The following is a 26,942-nucleotide window of genomic DNA, read 5'->3' as shown; positions in this document are numbered from 1 at the left end:
GTGATTTTGGGTGCCCAACTTGAAACAGCTTAAAAGCCTGCTTTTCAGAAAGTGTTAAGTACTCCTTCTGAAAATTGGGTCCCTTCAAGGGGTCTTAAACTTGGGCACCCCAACACTGAAGTACTATAGTCACTAGTCACTTAAAAAAAAATTGGCCAGTGTGTCATACTATGTAACTTTTCATTTTAATTGGGTAACCTGTAGGTGGAAGAAATCAAAAAGATGAAAATTGGTGACCCACTCGATAGAGCAACAGATCACGGTCCACAGAATCACAAGGCTCATCTGGAAAAGCTGCTGGAATATTGTGAAATTGGAGTGAAAGAAGGAGCGACATTAGTGTACGGAGGAAGACAAGTATGTAGACCAGGTAAAATACTACCTGGAGATGTTTTGAATTTTTACATTTTTAAATAAAAGCCCACATGGTTCCCTCTGTTGTGTAGCACAAAGAGGAATAAACTCATGGAAATACAGTACAACATGAGCTGAAGGACAGCTACATGGTATCTTTCCCACTGCCACCAAGGTAGAGGACTCTATGAAGTATACCTAAATAAAGTAGGGTGTCAGTGTCCTGGAGAAAATCACTTGGCATAAAGACCTGGAAGAAAGAGATGGCTCATACTGAAGAACTCTTCAAATATTTACATGTAAGGAGAAACTCAGCCTGTTGTACAATATTTCTTTGCTAGTACTGGCTTTCATATAGAGACGAAGGGGAATAGTCCTCACTTGATACATACGACTTTCATAGCACAGCTTCCATATAGCATTAATAGAAGTTGTGCAGCTGACACACCAGAAACTAAATTGAGACTTAGGTCAGGTCTACACTAAAAACTTTTGCCAGCATAGTAACATCGGTGAGGGATGGGGGTTTTTGGTGATTTTTTTTTTTGGCGATAGTTTTATAGTGGCAAAAGCCCTAGTGTAGATACAGTTATACCGATTAAAAATGACTTTTGCCGGCATAGCTTATTTTGTTCAGGGAATGGCATAACTTATTCCAGCAAAAGCACTTTTTTGCTGGTACAAACTGAATCTTGACTAGGAGAGTTTGTTGATATATCTGTAACAGCAAACCTTTCCCTCTGTACACCTGGCCTGTACCTCTAGCAAAATAGAACTTCTGGTGTGAAAGTGTCTGTACATACTGGTTTTCTTTCTCTAAAGAAAATTTAGAGTGGATATTTACATCTGCTGCTTAGGCTTATACAATACTTAGCTCAGAATATGGAAAACGGAGTGTGGTACTGTGTAGATAGAGAAGGAGAGAATACAAACTAAAAAAATATTTTACTTGCATGCAAATGATGCCCTATCTGTGTCCTCTGTTTAGGTTTCTTCATGGAACCCACTGTATTTACAGATGTTGAAGACCATATGTACCTTGCCCAGGAAGAATCCTTTGGTCCTATTATGGTAATTTCAAAGTTTAAGAATGGGTACGTTCTGTTCTATTTTAAATAATAGCATTTTGTTTTACTTCATCACTTTCACCTTGTGCTGTGATCCTGCCAAATCTCATAAGGTCACGCTGAGACATTGTGCTGATAGGAATCCTCTAAGCAGGGGTGAAAGTAACTTAAAGGACTTACCGGTACGCTGGAGTCCTGAGCAGGGGGTGTGGCCTTGACCGGAAGAGGCGGGGCCTTTAAAAACCCAAGCTCTTTAAATCAAGATTTAAAGGCCCCAGGGCACCGACTGCAGCTGGGAGCCCCAGGGCCTTTAAATCACTCCCAGAGCTGCCAGCTGCAGAGGCGGCTGGGAGCCCCAGGGATCGGGGTGATTTAAAGGGCCCTGGGCTCCAGCTACCGCAGCGGAGCTCTGGGCCCTTTAAATCACTGCCAGAGCCCTGCCGCTGCCACCCCGGGGCTCCGGCAGTGGGGCTCGAGTAGCGGCGGCAGGGCTCCGGCGGCGCTTTAAAGGGCCCAGGGCTCTGGCCGCTGCGGGGAGCCCTGGGCCCTTTAAAGTGGCAGCCTGGGGAAGCCAGTCCGGTCTGGCATGGCGTACTGGCTCTTGCCGGTACACCATACCAGACCATACCGGCTTACTTTCTCCTCTGCCTCTAAGGAACAGATAGGTGTAAAAGATAGCATTTAGTACAGACTGCTCTTCTCAGTTGCCACAGAACCAAAGCTACAGCAGGGTGGTAAGGGATACTACATTGCTGGTGGCATCATCTTTTACATGAGATTAAATAGCCAGTGGCACTTTTTGCAAAGTAAGGGTAGTTAAATGCAGTGTCCTAACCAAGCTACAAAACTTATGTTCTTCCTACGGTATCTCAGTTCCCCCTGCAGATTCTGGTGGCTCAGTTACTCTTCTTTGTTACAAACTGTTTGTTGTGTCACATTACTGTGTGCTGTTTAACTACGACTGTATTTTGTTCCAGAAGTGGGTACATTCCAGTAAGGGGTGAGACAATCCCTGTGTTTAGTTTGTGGACCAGTTTACTAGAGTATGTCTACACTGTATGCTTTTTTCAGTGGCATGTAGAGTACATACATGGGTAGCTACCTAGCACCGGTATAAGTAGCAGTGTAGACTGTGAGGCATGCTTTAGGCGAGTAAAGCCACGTCTTAAAGGTATGGGTATGTACTCAAGTACACACCCTACATAGTTTTCTACTCACCGCAAGCCATGTCTCCCTGTCTGCACTGCTGTTTTAGCAGTGTAGTGTCCCGCTGTCTCCCCACTGCTGGAGCCTTTCTCTGTCACGGAAAAAGATTCCAGCAGCAGGGAAAGACTCTAGCAGGGAGGTTTGCCCATGCCCCGCCCCCGTCAGAGCCTTTCCTAACCACAGTGAAAGGCTCCTGCAGCAAGGAGCTGCCTCCTCTCTCCAACAGTGTGGACACAGCCCATTTTTCACTGTGGCATGTTGCTACATATATGCTACGTGCGGCTGCCAGTGCTGTGTAGTGCAGATGTAGCCTTAGTGATCTGGAATGAAATTTACTGGGGTGAGCTTCAGCCGGGTGCGGGGAGCAGGGGGAGAACACTGTATAAACTTAATGGAATTATTTCCAGGGGCCTTAATTTTTCTAGTTTGAAAATACAGTATTAAGCTTTTGACTAAATAGAACACACTTTCAATCTGTGAACTGCCACGTTAAAAGGTTGTTAAATCAAGCTAATTAGATGCCGACTCCATGGTTGTTCTAAGGCTGGAGCACTCACAGGAAAAAAAATAGTGGGTGCTCATCACTCACTGGCCACAGCTGTTTGCCAGCTGGGGGAGGGGCTGGGAGAGGGCAGAGACCAGTGAGGGGCGGGTGGGCGGAGCAGAGTGGGGGCAGGAAAAGGCAGAGCAAGGGAGGCCTTGTGGGTGGGGGCGGAGCGAGGGCAGGGCTTCCGGGGAGAGGGTGGAGCAGGGGTGGGAAGAGGTGGAGCGAAGGCAGGGCTTGGGGGTAGGGCCTGGGGCAGAGTGGGGTGGAGCACCCCCAGGGAAAAGGAAAAGTCAGCGCCTATGATAAAATGTATTCAATTTTTGGAAACAACTTAGGATATTTAAAGCCGTTTAGGGATAAGGTACAAATAGAAATGAGCACAGTGAAAATGGCATGAAAAGGTTTATTTATTACATGGAAGTCTTCGGATTTTTAAGAATTTATTCCCCAACAAAATGGGAGTTAAGGCTAATTTTAGCAAAAATTAATGTTATGCTGTAGAGTTCTGCTTTGTAGACGTTTTTGCACTTCTTCATTCCCTGAATTCCACTGGAGCTGCACAAAGCTGACACGTATAATACAATATTTTGTTTGAGGTTTTTTGGTATAAACCTTAAGCATTCTGCAGTCTAATTTACAAACTGTATAAATTAGAGACAATACTGTGAATTTTTTCATATTTCTGACTGACTAACAGTAGACTAGTACTTCATAGTTATGTTTTCAAAACAGCTAAATAGGGATTAGAAAGAAAAAGGGTGTGGGAAGAAGTTGCTGCACCGCAGCTAGAGGGAGGTTGGTTGTTACGTCAGGGTCTCTGTTATGTTTCACTTACTGTCAATGAAGCCGAATGATTTTTTTTTATTACTATTATTATAGGGATGTCGATGGAGTGTTAAAACGTGCAAACAACACAGAATATGGCTTAGCTTCAGGGGTTTTCACAAGAGACCTAAGCAAAGCTCTGTACGTTAGTGAAAATCTAGAAGCAGGAACAGTTTTCATTAACACATATAACAAAACTGATGTGGCAGCACCATTTGGTGGATTCAAACAATCTGGCTTCGGAAAAGATTTAGGTAAGTAGTTTGGTTTCAACCCCCCCCCTCCCCCCCAACGGATGGTCTAAACCAATTTTTTTTTTTTTTAAAGCCTTGTCCAGTTTCTATCATAGGAGAAAAAAAGCCCATAAAAGTCCTGATAGATCAAGATTTACACTTAAAAAATAGCAAGGAAAAATTTAAGAAATAACACTGTTGTCAGCTAGAAGGCTAATGGCATCTCTGTGACCCCTTCCTGGTTTGAGTGTACCCTCTCAGGTGTCAGGCCTCATGCCTTTACCTATCTCAAGGTGGAATTTTGCAGTTCTATTCTTCAACCAGACTCTGGCTTACAGTGCCCCCTTGTATCAACTGTGCTCACCCAGCAGGTCCAACTGAATTTGGACACCTACAATTCTTCCATTTGGGAGTCAGTGACCAGTGGCATACAGTAATCAGACAGCCTTCCTTAACCAAAGTATTTATTTTAGTTGGAGAACAAATGTATTAGAGAAAAAGGATTATAAAAATAGAGTCTACATAGCATGTCTACCCTACCTAAAGGCATACCATCCCCTAATAGTAGTCCTAACTTCTTCAAACACCCCCCTAATGGCTCATCTACACTGCACTGTGAATTACCCCATGGACACTGCTGGTGTGAACTAAAAGGTACCTAGTTCACATTAATGTATTCCTTTTTCAAACAGTTTTTAGACCCAATGATTCTGACATAGTCCGTCAGTGACTCTTCCGTGTCAGTTGATAGGTTTCTACCTAGAGCCATTCCCTCTTTCCTGCCTGTATTCCAGACAGCCCTCATGCAGTAAACATCCAGTAACCAGGCGAACATACAGCATTCATATAATCATAGGTGGCGAGTTATATGGGCCCGTGGTGTCTTGGCACCAGCAATATTCAGAGCCTAGGGGCCCAGCTGGGTGTCCCCCCACCCTCGGCCCATTTGCTGCCACCCCACGCCTCCTACGAGTGTCCCCCAGCCTCCCCTTGCTGCCCCCACGCACCAGTGTTCCTGCCTCTTCAGTGCAGCTGCATGCTGCCTCCCTGCAGCAACTGCTGCTGCAGTGTCCTAGTACCCCCATCCATTGCCACGGCAGACTGACTCTGAGCCTGCCCTTCCACCTCAGACCCTTCCTTTTCCGGAGGGACCCTCTGCCTGCAGTCACCGCTGCTGCCCCATGCTGGGCAAGGAGGCAGCCCCATCCCTCACCCCCAGTGAGGCTACAGTCAGGGGCAACAGCAGGGGAGGAGGTGCACGCAGCACCCCCTGGCACCCACCATGGGGGAAGCGAGGGAGATTCCTGGACCTGAGAGAGGCCCTAGGAGCACATGCAGTGACAGTGGTGGGGGTGAGTATGCTGCTGCGGGGGGGGGCCGGGAAAGGGGGGCTCCTCCCCCAGAGCTCGCTGCTGCCGGCAGGGAAAGGGCTGGGGGGAGTCCTCCTCTCTGGCCCCTGTCCTGGAGCAGCCTGCCTGCACCCCAAACTCATCCCCAGCCCTGCCCCACCCCAGAGCCCACACCCCCAGCCAGAGCCCTCACCCCCCCACCGCACCCTCAACGCTCTACCCTAGCCCTGAGCCCCTCCAGCACCCCAAACACTTATCCCCAGTCCCAGCCAGAGCCCTCATCCCCCTGCACTCCAACCCCCTGCCTTAGCCCTGAGCCTCTCCAACACCACAACTGTTCATCTCGTCTCAGACAGAGCCCTGAGCCCCTCCAGCACCCCAAACACCTTATCCCCAGTCCCAGCCCTGAGTCTCTCTAACACTCCAAGCCCCCCAGCCCCAGAGCCCTCGCCCCCCACACTCCTACTCTCACCCTGAGCCCCTCCCATACCCCAAACCCCTCATTCCCAGCCCCAGAGTCCACACCCCAAACCCCTCATCTGCAGCCATACCCCAGCCCACATACCTCACCTCTGCACCCCCTCCCATCCCCAAACTCCCTCCCAGAACCTGCATCCTGCACCCCAATCCCCTGCACTAGCCTAGGGCCTGCACCCTAGACCTCCTCCCCCACCCAAACTCCCTCCCAGAACCTTTGGCAGGTGGGGGGTGGAGTTTGGGCAGGGGCGGGTTCTGGGCACCACCAAAAATTATACAAACCTGCCGCCCCTGCATATAATAAATCCTCAATGGGCAACTCCAAATGCATCACAACCGTCATGGGAATTATCTTTGTTCAGTGGTTTTCTGGTTGGTTGGTTCTCACCAGCCATTGTTTGACATGATTCAAGGAAACTGACTGTGGTCTCTTCCAGACCTCAGCATACACTGAAGCTCCTGTCTCCCTCCAGTCCCCTGTTAGAAACTCCCCTATCTAACATTTTCAAAACTCACTTCATTTCAGACTGGCTTAAAATCAAAACCAGATTTTATTTGGCAAATTAGACACACAATAACAACGTTAAGAAGGTAGTTAAACTAACATTGGGACTAATATTACTAAAAAAATCACTAGACAGGAAATCAGACTTAAGAATTGATTACCCAAGGATCTTACATTGTGTGTGCCTGACCCATACTAGTGCTGAAGCTTACTTTTGGCTTCCATTCACCTTCAGGCACCCTGCCCACCTGCATATCTTTCAATAAAAACCCCTCTCTACTTATAGGTAATGTGGCTATATGTTCATGCAGTGGCCCCCAGTATCAGTTTCCATTGACTCATGTTTCTGCATACCCCTAACATACACATACATGACACTTCTCTACATAATCCTCTCACTGCCATTAACATTCTCACATCTTTGAGACTGACTTTTCCCAACATATTATGGGGCTATTTCTCCCAAACTATTCCATACACTTTTCCGTATTCCATAGCTTTCTAAATCTAATTACTCTGAATTCCTCGATCTTTTTGACTTTTAAAGGAGATAGATGAGTGGGAGTGGTTGAGTGCCCAGCACTTTTGAAAAACTAGGCAGGTGCCTAAATAAATATGGATTTAGAAGCCCAACTTTGGTTTATTTAGTATCTCACTTAAACATAGCCATAGAATACCAAGTATGAAGGTGTTAATATTTATATAGCAGGTCAAATTTATATTGGATACAGCAGGGAGTCTGTCATAGAAAATATTTTGAGCAAAAAGATAAATGACCCTTTTCTGCAAATAAAAAAAAATCATGTTAATAATCCATCCTACTTACAATGGTATTATTACTAAGCTTGAGGTGTTTTTTAAGAATCTCACATGTCAATTTGCTGCTGTTGTGGGGTGTTCTTTTTGGAGGGTTGGGGGCGGGTGTCAGTTTTTATTTTCTGTTTTTTTAAGCATAAAGCAATCTATTTCCCCACTAAGGTTAGCTAGTCCAATTGTGGTCAGACTTTCCAGAAACATTCACTTTTAGGCAAAACTCAAGAATGTAAGATTTCAGTCAGAGAGGCAAGTGCACCACAGGAGGTCTTGACTTAGTTCCTGGGGACCTTACAAGGTGCAAAGGGGATAAGAAGGGTTGCTGCAGACACGCTAAATGTTCACAGGAAGTAGCCCCATTATAATGCACCTTAGGAAAGTTAAAACAACGAGGAGGACTTGTGGCACCTTAGAGACTAACAAATGTATTTGGGCATAAGCTTTCGTGAGCTAAAACCCACTTCATCAGATGCATAGAGTGGAAAAAAACAGTAGGCAGGTATATAGACACAGTACATGAAAAGATGGAGTTGCTTTACCAAGTGGGAGGTAAGTGCTAACGAGTCAATTAAATTAAAGTGGAAGTGGGCTATTCTCAACAGTAGAATACCAAGGGAGGAAAAATCACTTTTGTAGTGGTAATGAGGCCAATGTAAACAGGGTGGCCCATTTCAAACAATTGACAAGAAGGTGTAACAGTAGGGGGAAATTAGTATGGGGAAAATTTGTTTTTATAGTGACTCATCCCCTCCCAGTCTTTATTCAGGCCTAATTTGATGGTGTCCAGTTTGCAAATTAATTCCAGTTCGCAGTTTCTCATTGGAGTCTGTTTTTGTAGGTTTTTTTTGTTGAAGAATTGCCACTTTTAAGTCTGTTATTGAGTATCCAGGGAGATTGAAGTGTTCTCCAACTGGTTTTTGAATAATTCTTGATGTCTGATCTGTGTCCATGTATTCGTTTGTGTAGAGACTGTCCGGTCTGGTCCATGTACATGGCAGAGGGAAAGCTGCAACTCCAAAATGTCTTGGGGAGGGGTATGTGACGGGAGAAGCTTTTCAGGGGAATTTCTAAAGTGGATAGGACAGTGTTTTGGTGCTATAATAGATAGTCATCAGATTATGATATATTGCATTATTGCTAAAGTGATTTTTTTCAGCTTCAAAAGAGTTTAATTTACTTCAGTAGAGTGAATGGGATAAGAGGGAGTTGGGTATTTTAAAATACATTATCTATTTATTAAAAAAAACAATACATAGTAATTCCTTGGCCACAAGCTATTGCAACATGCTAATGCAAAATACCTAAGCACTTAACAGGAATTCTGAACTGTGGCTTGCTCAGTGGTTAAAACTAAGTCTTCTGACTATTCCTTTAAACTGGTGATATAACTCCTTCACATTTTGATCTTCCATAGGTGAAGAAGCTCTTCATGAGTACCTCAGAACTAAAGCTGTAACTGTGGAGTATTAAAGAAACAGCTCAGCTTGACTGCCAAAGCAAACCCCTTGCTGACAGCCTCAATTTTAAGTATTCTGTTAAGCACTTAATACAATGCCCAGGATATATTCTCTGAAGTAGTACCACTAACAAAAAGCAAATCATATTTATCCATGGAAAATATTAAGGACCAAATTCTAGCCCCACTAAAGTCACAAGGAGTTTGGCAACTTACTTTAGTAGAACAAAAATTTGGTCTTTAGTTATCTAAATGTTCACATATCTAAACCTTCCAAGTTGTTCTTAACTCGGACAATGGGAGATTGCTTATGTAAGACTGAAGGATTGGGCCCATGATGTGCCTAAATTTTTTATTATGAGATGTATTTTACACAATCATTTTAAACCTTTTAACATACATTTAGTCATTAAGCGTCTCTTAAAATGTACTTTAAAATGCATATTATACAGTTTTGTTATAAAACAGTTCAAGTTTTTCAACAAAAGTATACAGCTCTGATGACTTTTCAGCAGTAAAGGAAACCTTAGTGCCATAAAATGGAAATAAATTCAAGAAAGTGCACTTACTACGATCTTTGTTAAACTATGAATATTAAGCTGAAGTTATTGAAAATATATTCTATCTTTTTGTGAATGTGGAATGTGCAATTTGTATGGGACTGTGAATGGTGGTTATATTAATAGATTTAAACCAGCTGTATCTGTGTATGTCTATCACTATTGTGAAGTAATTATGCCACATACGTTACATGCACTCACTTTACCTCAAGGAGCATTTAATGCAAGATTATGGCATAAGACAGTAAACCATATTTTACACTTATCAAGTACTAAATATAAAGGATATCTGACATAATGACCAAGCATTTTTCAAGATAATGAACATAACTTTGCACATTCTGTACTCCAAGAAACATTTTAAGAGAAACTACTGTTCCACAAAGCTACAGCATCTTACAGCCAATATTTTAATGAGTTTATGAGATCAGCTGAACAGTGTGCCAAATGTATGCACCTTCTGAAAACAGGTATTACAGCCTGGTGAAGTTTTCAGTGAACAGTAAGTTTCCTGAAAACTACAGTTTTGGTGAGACCAAAGCCATGTGTAAATTTAGCAAACAGTTGCAGCTGGGTTTTTTTCCCTTCCTTTAAAAGAAAAAAGGAAAATATTTAAAGTCTAAACAAACTGTTTCAAAGTGTCAATTAGAATGGACTCAAAACTTTTTTGTTTTGGCAAGAAAAATCAAACAAATTGTGTCAGTTGGAAATGAACCAATTTTGTTGTTTTTTTCCAGTTCACTTACCAAACCAAAAAAAATTAATTTTTTTTTTGCTCGTCTCTAGCTGGTATCACAGGAACAAAATTATCTATTTGTGAGCTCTATGTAATTATTTTCCTACTTGAATAGCCCAAAGTTAGACTCAAGTTAATGTGGAATATGTTTTTGTAGTAAAAGTAGTCTAGCCACAAGACAATTTTTACGTTCAATTTACCAAGCACATCAACAGGGTCAAGAAAGTTAAACATTCAGTTCTGGACACAGTTTACACACCCATTAAGCAAGGTTTATGAAGTGTGACATTATAAACAAGCTGTATCCACCTTGTGCAATGTACCATTAAATCACAGCGTAATTCCTTCACTTTGCTTGTAGACAAAGTGTATTTGAAATACAATTGAGTAATATTAGTCTATAAAGATGCCACTGCAAACCTCAATATAAAGAACAGTATCCAGGCTATCCAAATAAAGGTATCTTACAGTATTTTATTTACCATAGAAACAGTACCTTCAACAGACAACTATACTAGTTCCCCAACCGCTTTGGATTTTGTCAGTTGACAGATATTTAGGAGGTTTTTTGATACAATAGCCAGAGACACAAGGAATAATGTGTATAGATATGGGTCATTAAGTAGTTGTGCTGAGTAAAACTGGCACGTCTAAATCTCCTTTCAGGGGGAAGCAGTGTTAAAGTAACGTGTGACATTAGTAGTCCAGTGTCACATCTTAGGCCAGGTCCCCTCCAGATTTTAAACTGTTTAAACAGTTTAATTCTAATGTACCATAATTAATAAGTGGAAACTAATCATCTCAGTACTGTGTCTTTATACAGCCCATATCCCAAGTGCTGCTGCTTTTCAGAAAGATTGATTACTAGCAACATGAGTCAAAGGACCTGCTTTGGACTAATAATTTAGCCATAAATTGAATCACAATAGCAATTGATGCTAGCAAGATTTTATTTTTCCTATTAATAAAGAAAGATAAAAGAAAACATGCTCTTCAACAAAGACTAGAAATGGTATTGAGCATTATCTTGATCAAATGTTCCAAACAGTTATCTTTAATGAAAACAGAGAAGAAAAATATAAGTTTAAATAACACATTTTAAATCCTGTGCTTAACTGCCGCTTGCTAGTCAATCTTCTGTAGCTAAGTAAATACGGTAAGAATATAACCTTAAATTATTATACAAAATACTGTTTCTTTGAGAAACAACTTATAATCTACAAAGGCATTGAGATACATCATTTGAAAGCAAAACTTGACTAAACTAAATACAGTAAAATAGCCCAAACTCCTCCCTATAAAATTAAGGAGACAAGAATAAATTAGGCATATTTCCTTAGATTTAACTCTTGAAGCACTGTGTGCTCATCTTTAGTATTTGGTAGTGAAGACAAGTATATAATACTTGAGTATCTTAACACATCTTATTCCCATCTCAGAACACAAGCTTTGTCTTCCTCCTATCTAATTATTTCCCTCTCCTGAAGTAAGTAACCGCACACCCTAGTAATCCTTTCTTCACCTCAAAACAGGCCAAGAACTTCACACTTCTTGCCTAGCTTTACAGTGCAACCTCTCAAATTACTAAGTTTCATGCTGTTTCTTCCCTACCCTGACCTCCTGATGGAACTCATTTCTATATAGCTTGGGGGATAGGTCAGGTCAGGACTTAGGATTAAGAGCTCCAGCTTTCCTCTCAGCCAAAAGAAACTCTCCACCCTACTAAACACAGTACTTCCAGTGACATAAGTGACTGGCAGTTAGCCAGTTTCCAGGTGACACACACTTGGAAATTAGCTAGTTTTCTAAGGGTCACAGTAGTCAGGACACATGATACATTCAGAAATGGAAATCTGAAAATAGTTTTATCTACTCATTCACTTTGCTGTCCAAAATTTCTATTTTGCCCTTTTCTCCTTTTTGTTTTGGAAGTTTAATGGTGTCTATGGTAACTTCATCAGTTGCACAACTGTCCTCTTCAGATTCTGAGCTGTCTTCTGAAATTATTTCTTCATCGGTGTCAGAACCACTTAATTCAACCAAGGCTACATTCTGCAAGAAACAACGGTGCTTTTAAAAAATGAACAACCCATATATCTACATATTGCTTTTATGATTTTTGTTTAAAAAAAATACAACAAAAAACAAAACAAAACAGGACCTTAATACACATGAACATCCTTACCATAAAGTCAGCAGATTATGTGCTATGCAAAAAAAAAAAAGCAGACCTCAGTAGACTGGAAATATTTGCAAGTTTTTTAGAGATCACTATAAACATGAAAGTTTAAATACGAAAAATGAGTTTATACAGTCTAAGTACCTATAGTGCTCAGTAATAAAGTAATAGTTCTTTTTAAATAATTCTCGGGAAGCAAAAAGAGAATGGTACATTGATTAATTTACTTTGTCTAAAGTGAAGCCTTCTGGTTTAAACTGACGAAGGGAGCAAAAGGCTGGATAATTTAGACAAAAATCCAAGTCTGAAAATATAATTTTCAGGGTGCTGTCTCATATTTTGCTAATGTAATTCATGTCATATAACAGTTTAACGTTATCAGTGGTACAGCTGTGACTGTGGATGACAAGTGTTCAAGACAATCAGAATATTTTCTAAACAAAAAAGAGGGCTGTTGATTAATCAGTTAATCACAATTAATCACAGTTTTAATTGCACAGTTAAACAATAGCATGCCAATTTAAATTTATTAAATATTTTGGATGTTTTTCTACATTTTCATATATATAGTAGTGTTTTTGAAATCAAAGCATATTTTTTTACAAATTCGCACTGTAAAAATGATAAATAGTATTTTCAATTCCTCATAAAAGTACTGTAGTGCAATCTGTTATGAAAGTGCAACTTTCAAAGTAGATTTGTTACATAATTGCACTCAAAACCAAAACAATGTAAAACTTCAGAGCCTACAAGTCCACTCAATCCTACTTCTTGTTCAGCCAATCACTAAGACAAACAAGTTTGTTTACATTTACAGAAGATAATGCTCTTATTTAGGTGGTCACCAGAAAGTGAGAACAGCCATTTGCATAGCACTTATGCAGATGGCGTTGCAAGGTATTTATGTGCCAGATATGCTAAACATCTGTATGCCCCTTCATGCTTCGGCCACCATTCCAGAGGACAAGCTTCCATGCTGATAACTCCTGTTAAAAAAAATGCGGTAATTAAATTTGTGACTGAACTCCTTGGGGGAGGATCGTATATCCCCTGCTCTGTTTTACCTGCATTCTGCCGTATATTTCATGTTATAGCAGTCTTGGATGATGACCCAGCACATATTGTTTGTTTTAAGAACATTTTCACTGCAGATTTCACAAAACACAAAGAAGGTACCAATGTGAGATTTCTAAAGATAGCTACAGCACTCAACCCACGGTTTAAGAATCTGAAGTGCCTTCCAAAATCTGAGAGAGACGAGATGTAGAGCATACTTTCAGGAGTCTTAACAGAGCAACACTCCGATGCGGAAACTACAGAACCTGAACCACCAAAAAAGAAAATCAACCACCTGCTCGTGGCATCTGACTCAGATAATGAAAATGAACATGTGTCGGTCCACACTGCTTTGGATGGTTATCAAGCAGAACACATTATCAGTATGGACGCATGTCCCCTGGAATGATGGTTGAAACATGAAGGGACATATAAATCTTTGTGCCTGAGGAACGTAAATATCTTGCAACGCCGGCTACAACAGTGCCACGAAAACACCTGTTCTCACTTTCAGGTGACATTGTAAACACCAAGCAGGCAGCATTATCTCTTGCAAATGTAAACAAACTTGTTTGTCTGAGCGATTGGCTGAACAAGAAGTGGGATTGAGTGGACTTGCAAGCTCTAAAATTTATATTTTATTTTTGAATGTAGGGGTTTTTTTTTAACGTAATTCTACATTTGAAAGTTTAACTTTCATGATAGAGATTACACTATAGTACTTGCATTAGGTATATTTCTTTTTTTTACTTGTAATCAAAAATATAAAGTGAGTACTGTACACTTTGTATTCTGTGTTGTAATTGAAATCAATATATTTGAAAATGTAGAAAACATCCAAAAATATTTAAATAAATGGTATTCTATTATTGTTTAATCGCACGATTTATCTGTTTAATCGCTTGACAGCCCTAATAAAAAAAAAGGATCACATTTCAACCTGTGAAGCTGTATACGATTTTTGACAAGTACGAAAACTTTGCACCTGACCAAAGCTGTTGTTTTAGGTCCAGCTCACCCCAAGTAAAAAACAAAACAAACATAAAACCTGCAAGGTGAGATCAGTCATAAGAAAGCTGAACTATTAATAAATTTACTGAATTACTTGCAAGCAGTACTGTAACCATAAGACCTTTTGACTTGTGCTTTCTGTTTATTGCTATTAAAACATTATACAGAAAGATATGGATGACCCTGAAGACTGGAATAACAGAAATGGGGTGAAATTCAATCGTTCTAAGTGCAGCGTAATGCACTTAGGGTCTAATAGTAATTTCTATTACAAGACGGGATTATCAGCTAGAAGCGACAGAGGAAAGAGACCCGAAAGTACGGGTTGATCACAGGATGACTATGAGCCACGAACGTGATGCACTGTGAAAAAGGCAACTGTAGAATGTATCGGGTGAGGGTTTTCCAATAGATAGAGAAGTATTAATGCCATTGTACAAGGCACTGGTAAGACCTCATTTGGAGTTGTGTACAATTCTGGTCAGTCATGTTCAAGAAAGATAAATTTAAACTGGAAGAGAAATGGAGAAGAGCTACTAGAATCATCAGGGGAATGAAGGGCCTATCTGATGAGAGGAGACTGGAAGAGCTTGGTTTGTTTAGCCTGGCAAAAAGTGGGCTGAGAGGGGATATGGCTGCTCTCTACAAATATACTCGTGCAGGCGTTCGCAACCTTTTTCTTTGTGATGTGCTCCCTCCTCTGCCCCCCTCCCCCCACGCTATAAAAACTCCACAGCCCACTTGTACCACAATAACTAGTTTTCTGCATAGAAAGGCCAGGGCCAGCATTAGGGGGTAGCAAGCAGGGCAACTGCCTGGGGCCTCATGCCATAGGGGCTCCCGCAAAGCTACGTTACTCAGGCTTCAGCTTCAGCCCCAGGTGGCGGGGCTCAAAGCTTCGACTTTCTTGTGGGGGGCTTCGGCTTCCTGCTCTGGGCCCCAGCAAGTCTAATGCTGGCCCAGCTTGGCGGTCCCCCTGAAACCTGCTCGCGTCCCCCAGACCCCTCGTTGAGAACCGCTGCATTAGGGGGTAAATACCAGGGAGGGTGAAGAGCTATTTGAACTAAAGGACGATGTAGGCACAAGAACAAATAGATATAAACCTGCCATTAACAAATTTAGGCTTGAAATTAGAAGGTTTGTAACCATCAGAGGAGTGAGGTTCTGGAAGAGCCTCCCAATTAGAGTTGTGGGGGCAAACAAATTAATTAATTTTGAGAGAGAGCTGGGCAAATTTATGAGTGTGGTTACATGATGGGATTGCTCATGGTGGTAGGGGCAGGGCACAGTAGGTCTGGGGCTCACTTCTGGTTTATGTCTTAAATTCCTGAAGGTCATGCTTGTGTTCCAGCCTGCCATCTGCAAGGGTCAGGAAGGGATTCCCCCTCCCCCCGCAATGTATTCTGGAAGGGTTCTTTTATCTTCTTCCTCTGAAGCAGGGATGGCCATGGCTGGACATGGGACACCAAGAGGGGTAAACCAGGACTCTGAGGCAGCACAAAGTATTCTCTCTCAGGTGGTTGGCTGGATGGTTCTTGCTCGCATGTTCAGGGTCTAGCGGCTCGTCATATGTGAGGTCGGGTCAGGAAGGAATTTCCCCCCAGATCAGAATGGCAGTGACCTTGGGGCAGGAGGGTTTCCTTCCTCGGCAGTTTGTGGGGTGCAGGTGGCTTGCCAGGATTGTCTGGGTATATCTCAATCATTTCCCTGACGTGGGGACCTCGAGCACTGGTGCACCTTGGTCCCTCCTACTGTGTGTGTGTGGGGGGGGGGGGGGGGGAGAGAGACATAATAGGCTAATAATCTCCAGTGGGTTGCAATACTTTAAATATGGTGGTTGGGTGTAGTGTGTGGGCGCTGGGTGATGTTGATTGGCCTGTAATATATAAGAGGTCAGACTAGATGATCTAGTGGTCCCTTCTGGCCTTAAACTCTATGACTAAACTTTTCATCAACACATCTGTAAACAGACAATTATTAAAATAAAAGCTCCCTTACTTGTTCTACTAATTTCACATTAGATTTTTAAAAAACAATTTTCAGAATCTAATTCACTCTTCCACTATTTACATTTCATAATTGTCTCAGCCTAGATAGTGAAAATAGACTAAGCTATTTTCATGTTTTGGATATAATCAGTTTCTCTTTGAGGTTCTCAGTCATTAGCATAATGCTGCATAATTTCAGTTAAAACACTGGAGAGAGACATTGAAATAAATACAAGAGTTTCCAATAAAATTTGAGAGATCATAATTAAGGTTTTTAAGTTTTGTTATACTTGACATGCTCGAGACCTAGATTTTGGGCCTTAAACTATTTAAAAGTGTCCCTTAAACAAAACAGAACACTTGTTATTGTTACTTATTATACAATCTTAAATTACAATTCATTAAAAGTCAGCTTACTTTGAAAACAAAAAAAACAATCTATTTACATTTTTAATTACAAAAGTTACTCATTGTCAGGATTAGAGCTTTAGATTAGAGACAGCTCATATTCTGGGCTTAAACTACTTTATCTCTAGTTGTTTATCTTCAAGTTTCAGTGGTGGACAAGATTACTATGTCATGAAGAGCAAGCAGCATACTTTGCTTTAAATTTATGGCTAATTTCAGATCAAAATTATAAAGGAATGTAAAGGAGGAAAAAAGCTTTATTTTTCAAACAAACCCGTTCTAAGACTGAGTGAAGAGTTTTACACCACAGCACTAAATTTACTTTACAAAAGCAAAACACAAGAAATACATTTACCATCTCTATAATGTTTTCAAGGCAGCTGTCTAGATTTTCAATATCAAACTGATGAGCTGGTGCTGTTGCCATTTCTCTTCTTAGCTCATTGTTTGCAAGGGCCATCTGCGGTAGAAAGCTCTGAACTCTGTCCAAAACTAAGGTAGAAATAGTGAGATTATAGCATATATGCATATTTAGATTTTGCAGTACAAAGACATGAATATCTCATTAACACAGGATTTAACTGTTTTAATTCTGAACTTTCAAGTTGTGTACAATATTTAACAATTCATCTGGGGAATAAAGTTACTACTTTATTGACCAGATTGCTCAACTTCCCATGGCACATACGGTGCAGAATATCATAGATTTTATGCATCAGTCCAAATGGTTCACTAAGGGAGTCATGTCATGGCTTATATTTGACCTTTTCAAAAAACTAAAATATGGCAAGTCCAACAGACGCTTATAGAAAAATTCTATTGTTTTAAACACACACCAAAAAAATGAAATACTCAGGATGCTCCACGTCAATATTCAAGTTCCTGTGAAGTACTGTACCTTACCTTCTCCCCTCTTGGAGTAAAGGGGCAGGGTCCAAGAGAAGATGGGGGAGGGGGGGTCAGTGATGGCACAACTGTCAAGAAAGCTGTGCGGATGACAGGAAAAAGCAACCTCAGAAGCAGCTTTCTACCAAGTGTGTTATGCTGCCAAGAAGGCAGCATAGGTGGATAGGTAGTGTAGGTAACAGCATGAAGGAGCTGGTGTTTTGCAGGGATGTCTCCAAGCTCCATGGCATTTCCCACCAATGATGGGACATCTTTGCTCTTTGTGGGTCATGGTCATGGCCATGGCCATGTCCCCTCCATGGATGAGTCAACCCTTCCAGTCACAGATTAACTCATTATACTTCCACACTTTTTTCAAATAGCCTTTTCCCTCTCTTGCATCAGGAGATGATCTAGCGTCTAGTGTTTATTTTTCACTGAAACTACGTTTCACTTTGTAGTAAGGCTGCACTATTCTGATTCAACTCCAGTAAAGTCCCTTAGAAACTACTACTTTATGCCACGCTGACTCTCCCCAAAGAGTTCTGTCAAAGAAAGAACTCCATATTGCCTCCTTTATCCTCTCACAAGTTTAAAATAATTTTGAAATGTTATTAAAAAGGAATGATCATTTAAAAAAAGATATACTAGTGTCCAATACTTTATACTACCAAACTGGTTTTGAATATAGAGATTAGAATGGTTATATGAAAAAGTAGAAGCCCTTTGCACACTAAGCAAATGCAACCCAAGGCTAAGAAATCGCTAATAACTTGTCTTCCATGAAAAGAATAAAAATCCTGAAGATGTGTCACTTCATACCATAATCAGACAACACTGCCAGTTAACTCTGTCTTTGATTAGGGGACAAGGCACATGGATCAAGTGCAGAAAAATACCTTTTCTGAAGTCATTCAAAGAGATCACTGAATAGATAAATGAGTAATCTGGCTTATTGATTTTGACAGTATTCTTTTAAAAAGTGAGGTTAAGAAAGTAATTTCAATATTAGAAGTCCATTTTACACTACTTTGAAATACAACACCAGAGGTTCAATCTTGCAAGCCCTCTACATACAGAAATCCTCCCTCTCACACCAGCGCGGGTTTGTAGCATTAGGCCCTAAAATGCCAAATGTTTACAAAAAACTTGTGCAGAATTAATGTTTTGTGCTCCCTCTGCAGGATGAGTCAGTTAACTACATGAGAAATATTCTGCCAACTGTGCCCATTTTATCTGGTGAGTAAAATAAAGCCTAGTTAGTTTCAAGCTCCAACATAAATAGCGGGGGAAACATCCATATTGGCAACCGCAAGAGAGAGATTTGCAGATTCACAAGTAGCAAAAATAGGTTTAAAACTATTTAAAACTTATACAGTTAATTGATTTTCGAATGCTAACTGCTTCAGCAGTAGGATATATTAACGTTAGGTATAGTCATGGTTATGTGCTTTTCAAGCTCACAAAGCAACTTAAACAGTGATCAGCATAGTCCCATTAGGAAAAGATGCACTTACTGTTACTCCTTGGTATCCTAACTGTCTCTAAACTGGTGACCTTTTTGCTGGCATGTTTTGAGTTTATCAACAGTGTGTCATGAATACCTACAAAGAAAAATTACATCAGTTATTTCACTATTTACCAATGTGATACTAGCTCCCTTATTTAGATATTTCCCAAGATTTGCACCAGAAAGCAGAGAATTTAAGAAAATTTTCATTAGTTGGACAATTTAGCTAGTCAACTCTCAATGCAGCAAACAGGATGACCAATTTCAAGGGAATTACATATCACTAATTAAAGTGAGACTTTTAAAAGTGTTTATTTTAGGATGATTTTTTTACCTTATCAGAAGTTTGAAAACATTCAGTTCCCTTCTAGTTTTGTCCTTTAGAGTTCTGGCATTATAGTATATCTGTAGTAATTTCTCTCTTATTTACTTAGCATTACATCAGCAATACTAGGAATAGGTAACTTGTCCCCCTTCGGAACATATGTAGGGATTAACAGAAAAGCCTTTGCATGAAAATAATATGTAGGCAGTTTCCACGATATGCATCTGATGAAGTGAGCTGTAGCTCACGAAAGCTTATGCTCTAATAAATTGGTTAGTCTCTAAGGTGCCACAAGTACTCCTTTTCTTTTTGCGAATACAGACTAACACGGCTGTTACTCTGAAACCTGTCATATGTATGCATAGTGCCTTGCGCTGCGAATCTCATCAGAGGTCCCACAAGCTAGGGAGGCTCAGCATTAGATCTGCAGGAATAACTGATTTTTCTACCAGGTAGTCAAACCGAAAAATTATTTTAAAAAGATCAGTTAGTTTCAAACCAAAACTGGTGCATAACTGGTTGGAAAATCATTCCCAGAGAATAGTTATCAGTGGTTCACAGTCATACTGGAAGGGCATAACGAGTGGGGTCCCACAGGAATCGATTCTGGGTCCGGTTCTGTTCAATATCTTCATCAACGATTTAGATAATGGCATAGAGAGTACACTTATAAAGTCTGCAGACGATACCAAGCTGAGAAGGGTTGCAAGTGCTTTGGAAGATAGGATTAAAATTCAAAATGATCTGGACAAACTGGAGAAATGGTCTGAAGTAAATAGGATGAAATTCAATAAGGACAAATGCACAGTACTACACTTAGGGAGGAACAATCAGTTGCACACATACAAAATGGGAAATAACTGCCTAGGAAGGAGTACTGCAGAAAGGGATCTGGGGGTCATAAGTGGATCACAAGCTAAATATGAGTCAACAGTGTAATGCTGTTGCAAAAAAAGCAAACATCATTCTGGGATATATTAGCCGGAGTGTTTTAAGCAAGACACAAGAAATAATTCTTCCACTCGACTCCGCGCTGATTAGGCCTCAACTAGAATATTGTGTCCAGTTCTGGGAACCACATTTCAGGTTTCAGAGTGATAGCCGTGTAGTCTGTATCAGCAAACACGAGTGCTTGTGGAACCCTAGAGACTAACAAATTTACTTGGGCATAAGCTTTCGTAGGCTAAAACCGACTTCATCAGATGCATGGAAAGGAAAATACAGTAGAGAGGTATAATACACAGCATATGAAAAGATGGGAGTGGCCTTGCCAAGTGGGGGGTCAGTGCTAATGATCCAATTCAATTAAGATGGAAGTGTGCTATTCTCAACAGTTGACAAGAAGGGAGCAAAAATCACTTTTGTAGTGCTAATGAGTTCAATGTAATCAAGGTGGCCCATTTCAAACAGTTGACAAGAAGGTGTAACAAATCGGAGAAAGTCCAGAGAAGAGCAACAAAATTGATTAAAGGTCTAGAAAACATGACCTATGAGGGAAGATTGAAAAAATTGGGTTTGTATAGTCTGGAGAAGAGAAGACTGAGCGGGGACATGATAACAGTTTTCAAGTACATAAAAGGTTGTTACAAGGAGGACGGAGAAAAATTGTGCTTCTTAACCTCTGAGGATAGGACAAGAAGCAATGGGCTTAAATTGCAGCAAGGGAGCTTTAGGTTGGACATTAGGAAAAACTTACTGTCGGGGTGGTTAAGCACTGCAATAAATTGCCTAGGGAGGTTGTGGAATCTCCATCATTGGGGATTTTTAAGGGCAAGTTGGACAAACGCCTGTCAGGGATGGTTTAGGTCAGGGGTAGGCAACCTATGGCACGCGTGCCAAAGGCGGCATGTAAGCTGATTTGCAATGGCACTCACACTGCCCGGGTCCTGGCCACCAGTCCGGGGGCCTCTGCATTTTAATTTTAAATGAAGCTTCTTAAACATTTTAAAAACCTTATTTACTTTACATACAACAATAGTTTAGTTATATATTATGGACTTATACAAAGAGACCTTCTAAAAATGTTAAAATGTATTACTGGCACATGAAACCTTAAATTAGAGTGAATAAATGAAGACTCGGCCCACCACTTCTGAAAGGTTGCCGACCCCTGGTCTAAATAATACTTAGGGCTTGTGTACGCTTATATTTTATAGCACTCTAACTTGCTGGCTCAGGGGGGTGAAAAATCACCCCCTGAGCGCAGCAAGTCTGAGCGCTTTAAACCACCAGTGTAGACAGGCTCCAAGTGCTGGGAGCCATGCTCCCAAAGCTAATCCCCTCATGGAGGTGGATTACCAGAAGCGCTGGGAGACCTGTCTCCCAGCGTTTCGCATGACCACACTCGCACTTCAAAGCGCTGCCGCAGGAGCGCTCCCGCAACAGCACTTTGAAGTTTCCAGGGTAGCCACAGCTTAGTCCTGCCTGGAGTGCAGGGGACTGGACTACATGACCTCTCGAGGTCTCTTCCAGACCTATGATTCTGTTGCCGGCACAGAGTGCCCGAGGGAAGCAACAGCTGGGTGCGTTGCCGGTGTGTGTCGCGCCAGTGACCACAACGGGGTGGAGAAGCAGAGAGATTTATTTGGAGCTCCAAATAGGGTGCAGGGAGACTGAGCTGTCTCAAATCCTGCAGCAGCGCAGCAAATTCCAGTATACATTTTATACCTTTGCCTACTTCACTACACAAGCTTATACAACCAATTACCTGTTGCCCCGTACAATACCATAGCCAATCAGCTAAAGCAGCCAGTTGTGTTTTTCCTCAATAGCATTGCCCAAGCCTTGCCTTATTTGGTCCTATTTGTTACAGGTTTTTGCTAAACATTTCTGCCTTATCTATACGTTTCCCAGGCTGAAGCTGGCCTTGGCTGGCGAGCCATGTGCAAACCTGTCTGTTTGTGTGCTAGCTTCCTCAGAGTTATGCAGGATCATAGAGGGTTCAAGGAGCAAAGGGGCCTCAGTTTATCTGAGCCTAGAGCAAGAGGGCTTCATCGACACTCGTGGTCTTCAACCCTCCCGAGTTACCTAGTGTAGCAACCGGTGTCACCAACAATTCTATGAAAACTGTTTTTTCCCCAACTCTTCTTCCCAATATGAAAACCTGAAAATTCTTGATTGGACTCAACATTTCCTTTAGAAAATACTGATTGAAAACGAAATGTCAAAATAGGTTGTTCTGACACTTTCAAAACCCAATCATTTCAACACTGCCCAAAATTTTGTTTTCAGAACTTTTTTACGTTTCCAGCCGAAACCGTTTGCCAAATTCGGCCCAACATCTGTGACTAGTTTGGGCGCCCCCCAAAGAATGCATTTGGGAGGAAACTTACTACTCGCTCCCCCCCCAAAAAAAATAAACCCACCCTCCCGCAGCTCTAGTCAGGATGGGTCAGTTCTGGGCTCAGCGGCTTCCCGGGAAGTGGTGCGGCCTCGCCTCCCCTCCCCCAAACAGCCGGGCCCACTTCCCAGAGCCGCAGGGGATGCCGCTGAAAGGGCCAGCGCGAGCCTGGTGCTTTGCCGTCCCCAGGGCCCGCGCAGGCGCCCTGGGGCGCTGTGAGAGTTTCATGGGGGCGGGGCGGGGTTCGAGCGGAAACCGGGACCTTCCGGCCCCGAACCAGCTGGGCTCTCGGCACCCTGCCCCTCCCCCACCTAACGGCCGTCTGCCGATCAAGCTGAACCAGGGTGGTGCCGCGTGGCCGCGGCTTGCGCAACAGCTGCCACGCAGGCCGCGCGCGCGCGCGCGCTGCTCACAGGCTGCGCTCCCGGCCCGCTCGTCGCTAAGACTTGGTGGGGGGCAGCCGCGCGCGCGAGCAAACCGCCTCCCACCAGGCGCCGCTTCCCACTCTCCCCCGCCCGTGCCCAGCCTCCGCTTCTCGCCCGCAGGCGGATGCTTCCTCCCTCCCCAGCCCGGGGACGTGGCGGCTCGGGACCGGCTACCTCCTCCGCTCCCCACGGACAGCAGCTCCCTGGAGGCAGCGGCACCCTCCTTCAGCGCCATCGGGGTCTCGGGGCTACGCGCGCCGCTTCCTTCCATATGCGGGGGGCGGGGGATCCGGCTGCCGACGGGGCTCCGCTCTAGCCACACACTAGCTGCCTCGGGCTGCCCCACAGCGCCTCCTGGAGCCCGGAGGAGCCAGCGCAGCTCTGGCCCGGCAGCCCGCCGCGCTCGCGGTTCCCTCGCTGCCCAGGAGGGGCCAAGCTCCCCTTGACGTCAGTGGGAGACTCAGCGCGGGGGCGGAATTGTCCGGGTGTGGCTACACTGCAAGGGAGCAGCCGGGCTGGCCCCGTCAGCTGGGCGGGGCTCCGGGCTGTAAAACTGCAGTGTAGACATTCAGGCTGCGGCTGAGCTCTGGGACCCGGCCGCAGGGGGAAGGGTTACAGCCTGAGAGGCCCCAGCGCGCACAACACATTTTTACAGCCCTAGTTGGCTGAGGTGGGCTAGCCAGGGCTGTTTCATTACTGAGCCCCATGCAGCCTGGCTTTTCATAGGCCTGGTCTGGGGAGGAATGGATTCATGTGCCTCCTAGAGCAGCCACCCTGAGAAACTGCTATGGGCTGTCACACAGCCTGGCCAAACAGGCCGCAGAGGTACTAGTGGGCTACAGGTACAGATCCCTGGTTATAAGTCTATTGAAACCAGTTGGCCAAGCCCTAAAATGAGGGGTGGGACTAATCAATGAAATGTCTTGATTGGATAATGAAAAACCTAGCATTTCTGGGAGACAGTTAAGCCCTCACTGACCCTGCTGTGGGGGGTTCTGCTGCCCATTGAAAAAAAAATTTTAAGTTCCTGAAAACTCTTCTGACGCTGAAACACAGAAAGTTTCCGAAATCTCCCTGCTAAGTAAGGGCTGGCTCAGAAATGGTGTTTAGAAAAACTGAGCGCATGTAGAGATATGGGGGAGGGTAAAGCAACCTCCTGTGCTATACTGACTAATATTATAATTTCAATCTGCCTGTATAATCTGATAATTAGAGCCTACCATTTTGGTCAATTTTAGGGTCATAAGATTTTAAAAATACTAAATTTCAGATATTAAAATCTGAAAATTCAGTGTTGTATCAAGAGCCTAGCAAATCTATGTGTATCCGCTTTATAGCCGTGGACCATTTCTGCAGATAGCAGCGCGGATGCGGATACAAATTTTGTATCCATGCAGGGCTCTGATGGTAAGAGCCCGGCGGGCAGCTCTGAGGAACCGGTGTGGATCCTCCACCTGCCCTGGTTGGGGGACATGGTGGGCAGGGACATGGGTCTGAGGCTGCTTGGGCCTCAGGGCCAAGGCAGGAAGCGTTGGATTATATTAACAGGTTTCAGAGTAGCAGCCGTGTTAGTCTGTATTCGCAAAAAGAAAAGGAGTACTTGTGGCACTTTAGAGACTAATAAATTTATTTGAGCATAAGCTTTCGTGAGCTACAGCTCACTTCTTCGGATGTATATTAAAGAAGTTCTGTATTAAAATCACAAATGAGTTTGACTCCCCACAGTTTAAATTCCAGGGTATTACTAATTAAGAGGTCTCTTGGTTTTTGGTACTGTTTCTCTCCTTCTATGTGCGAAACTTGCAAACTACTAATTGTGTTAGTACATTCTAAGTCAGGGTCTGTTCTCAAAGCAATTCTTTGTAACAACAACTACTCAGACAGAGAGAGACTCAAAGCAATACTCTGTAACAACAGAAACAGCACCCAGAGACTCCCCGCCCTTTTGTTGTATTCATCTCACTTTGTTAACAATTGTGATTAAAATAGAGATAGAGGATGTGTGTGGATAATAACTGAATGATCAGGGAGGTGCCAGCCTAAGAATCCAGTGTCCATCGGCTGAAGAAGGCGTCAAGTGGAAATAACCAGAGGACCCCGGGAGGGCAGACTGGAATCCACCCAACAGCCTCAAGAATGGGAGAACCAAAGAACAAGATAACATCTGGCAGCACGGAGCTGTCAGGAATGTGCCATCTGCTGATTACTTCAGCAACAGCTTGATGAAGCAATTCCCATAGACTGGCATAGGAAGAAATTCCCATAAAAATGGACTCTAGAAAGTGAGAACCTTGGGGTCTGATTCTGCAAACCAACTTCCAGGAGCATCAGATGAGCATCTGACAAAGCCCTGCTCCCTCCTCATGTCCAGGCCACCGGGCATGAGCAACTCTAAGGCTGGAAACTGTGATGATAACCTTGCAGAACCTGTGTGTGTGTGTGTATGAATGAATGTGTGAATAAATATGAAATTGAATGAAATGTTATAGCTATAACTAACTGCTTACTATGATTCTTTCTGTATTCACAATAAATGTGGCATTTTGCCTTTTCCCCTTTAATAAGATCCTGATGGTTTTTATTTTATTGGTTTAACAGTAGAAGGTCTGCCGCAGCTCCCCACAGCCGCCCGCCTAGCTCTTACCATGGCCAGGCTCCAGCTCCGAGCTACCCCAAGCCGAGTCGGAGAGAGCCACGCTGGCAGTTGTGGGGAGCCTGGGTCCCTCCACCTGCCCTGGGTGGGGAGCAGGGACATGAACCGGGGGCTGCTCGGGCTCCCCACCCAGGGCAGGTAGCAGATCTGTCGTGGCTCCCCACTGCTGCCAGCGCGGCTCTCCCCAGCCCAGCTTTGGCCAGCGAGGGGGAGGTGGGGGGGGGGGAAGGGCAGGGGATGTGGCTTGGAGCCACAGCCAAGCCAGGGTAAGAGCCAGGCGGGCAGCTGTGGGGAGCCATGATGGGCCCTCCACCTGCCTGCAGTGCAGGATGGGACTGAGAGCAGCCTCCGGCCATGTTGCCGACACCCAGGCTCCCTGCCTGGCCGAGGGCAGGTGGAGGGTCCGCGACTCTGTGTATCTGTGCAGGGCTCTAGTTGTAACTGTAGGAGTCCTGACCCAAAGGAGGTTGTGTAGGCGGTGTCACTGGGTTATTGTAGGGGGGTTGTGATACTGCTACCCTTACTTCTGCACTGCTGCCTCCAGAGCTGGGCGCTGGGCCCTTGGCCAGCTGCCACCACTTTCAGGCCACCCAGCTCTGAAGGCAGCAGCGCAGAAGTCAGGGTGACATGGTATGGTATTGCCACCCTGACTTCTGCACTGCTGCTGGTGGGGTGCTGCCTTCAGAGCTTTGCACCTGGCCAGTAGCGGCCATTCTCCAGGCACCCAACTCTGAAGGCAGCATGGAAGTTAAGATGACAATACCATGACACCTCCCCCCCCCGCCCAACCCATTTTTGGGTCAGGACCCCCAGTTTGAGGAACACTGGTCTCCCCTGTGAAATCTGTATAGTATAGAAGGGTAAAAGTATACAAAAGACCAGATTTTACAGGGGAGACCAGTTTTCATGTATTTTTCACAGCTGTGAATTTGGTAGAGTGTTACTGATACTACACTACAACTTGTGTGTGAAATGTTTTTGTACCTCCCCATAATTAATCCATTTTTGTCAAATAATGTCATTATTCTTCTTCA

The 26,942-nt window shown here is 43.3% G+C and overlaps 2 protein-coding genes across 4 annotated transcripts in view; one reads left to right on the top strand and one right to left on the bottom strand.

The window, feature by feature from the left end:
• Positions 1-25,819, top strand: part of ALDH1L2 (aldehyde dehydrogenase 1 family member L2) — a 68,217-nt gene extending 42,398 nt beyond the window's left edge. For 2 of the 3 annotated variants that reach the window (XM_073323901.1, XM_073323883.1), the window contains 4 exons: positions 205-370; positions 1,343-1,448; positions 4,054-4,253; positions 13,443-25,819. In XM_073323901.1, the coding sequence (XP_073180002.1) occupies positions 205-370; positions 1,343-1,448; positions 4,054-4,253; positions 13,443-13,531 (561 nt within the window). In that variant the 3' untranslated portion in view covers positions 13,532-25,819. Of the gene's footprint in view, positions 1-204; positions 371-1,342; positions 1,449-4,053; positions 4,254-8,790; positions 9,535-13,442 lie in introns of those variants that run through there. The other variant, XM_073323891.1, reaches the window with a different exon arrangement.
• NOPCHAP1 (NOP protein chaperone 1) lies at positions 6,515-23,587 on the bottom strand. The gene is made up of 4 exons (XM_073324108.1): positions 23,430-23,587; positions 19,173-19,259; positions 17,126-17,262; positions 6,515-12,180 (listed from the first exon to the last, which is right to left on the bottom strand). The coding sequence occupies exons 1-4, from the start codon at positions 23,524-23,526 to the stop codon at positions 11,998-12,000; spliced, it is 504 nt and encodes a 167-aa protein (XP_073180209.1). The 5' UTR covers positions 23,527-23,587; the 3' UTR covers positions 6,515-11,997.
• Positions 25,820-26,942: the final 1,123 nt, after the last annotated feature.

This window comes from Lepidochelys kempii, chromosome 1 (genome assembly GCF_965140265.1).
Source record: "Lepidochelys kempii isolate rLepKem1 chromosome 1, rLepKem1.hap2, whole genome shotgun sequence".
NCBI lineage: Eukaryota > Metazoa > Chordata > Testudines > Cheloniidae > Lepidochelys > Lepidochelys kempii.
This window is presented reverse-complemented; position numbering and strand designations above follow the sequence as displayed.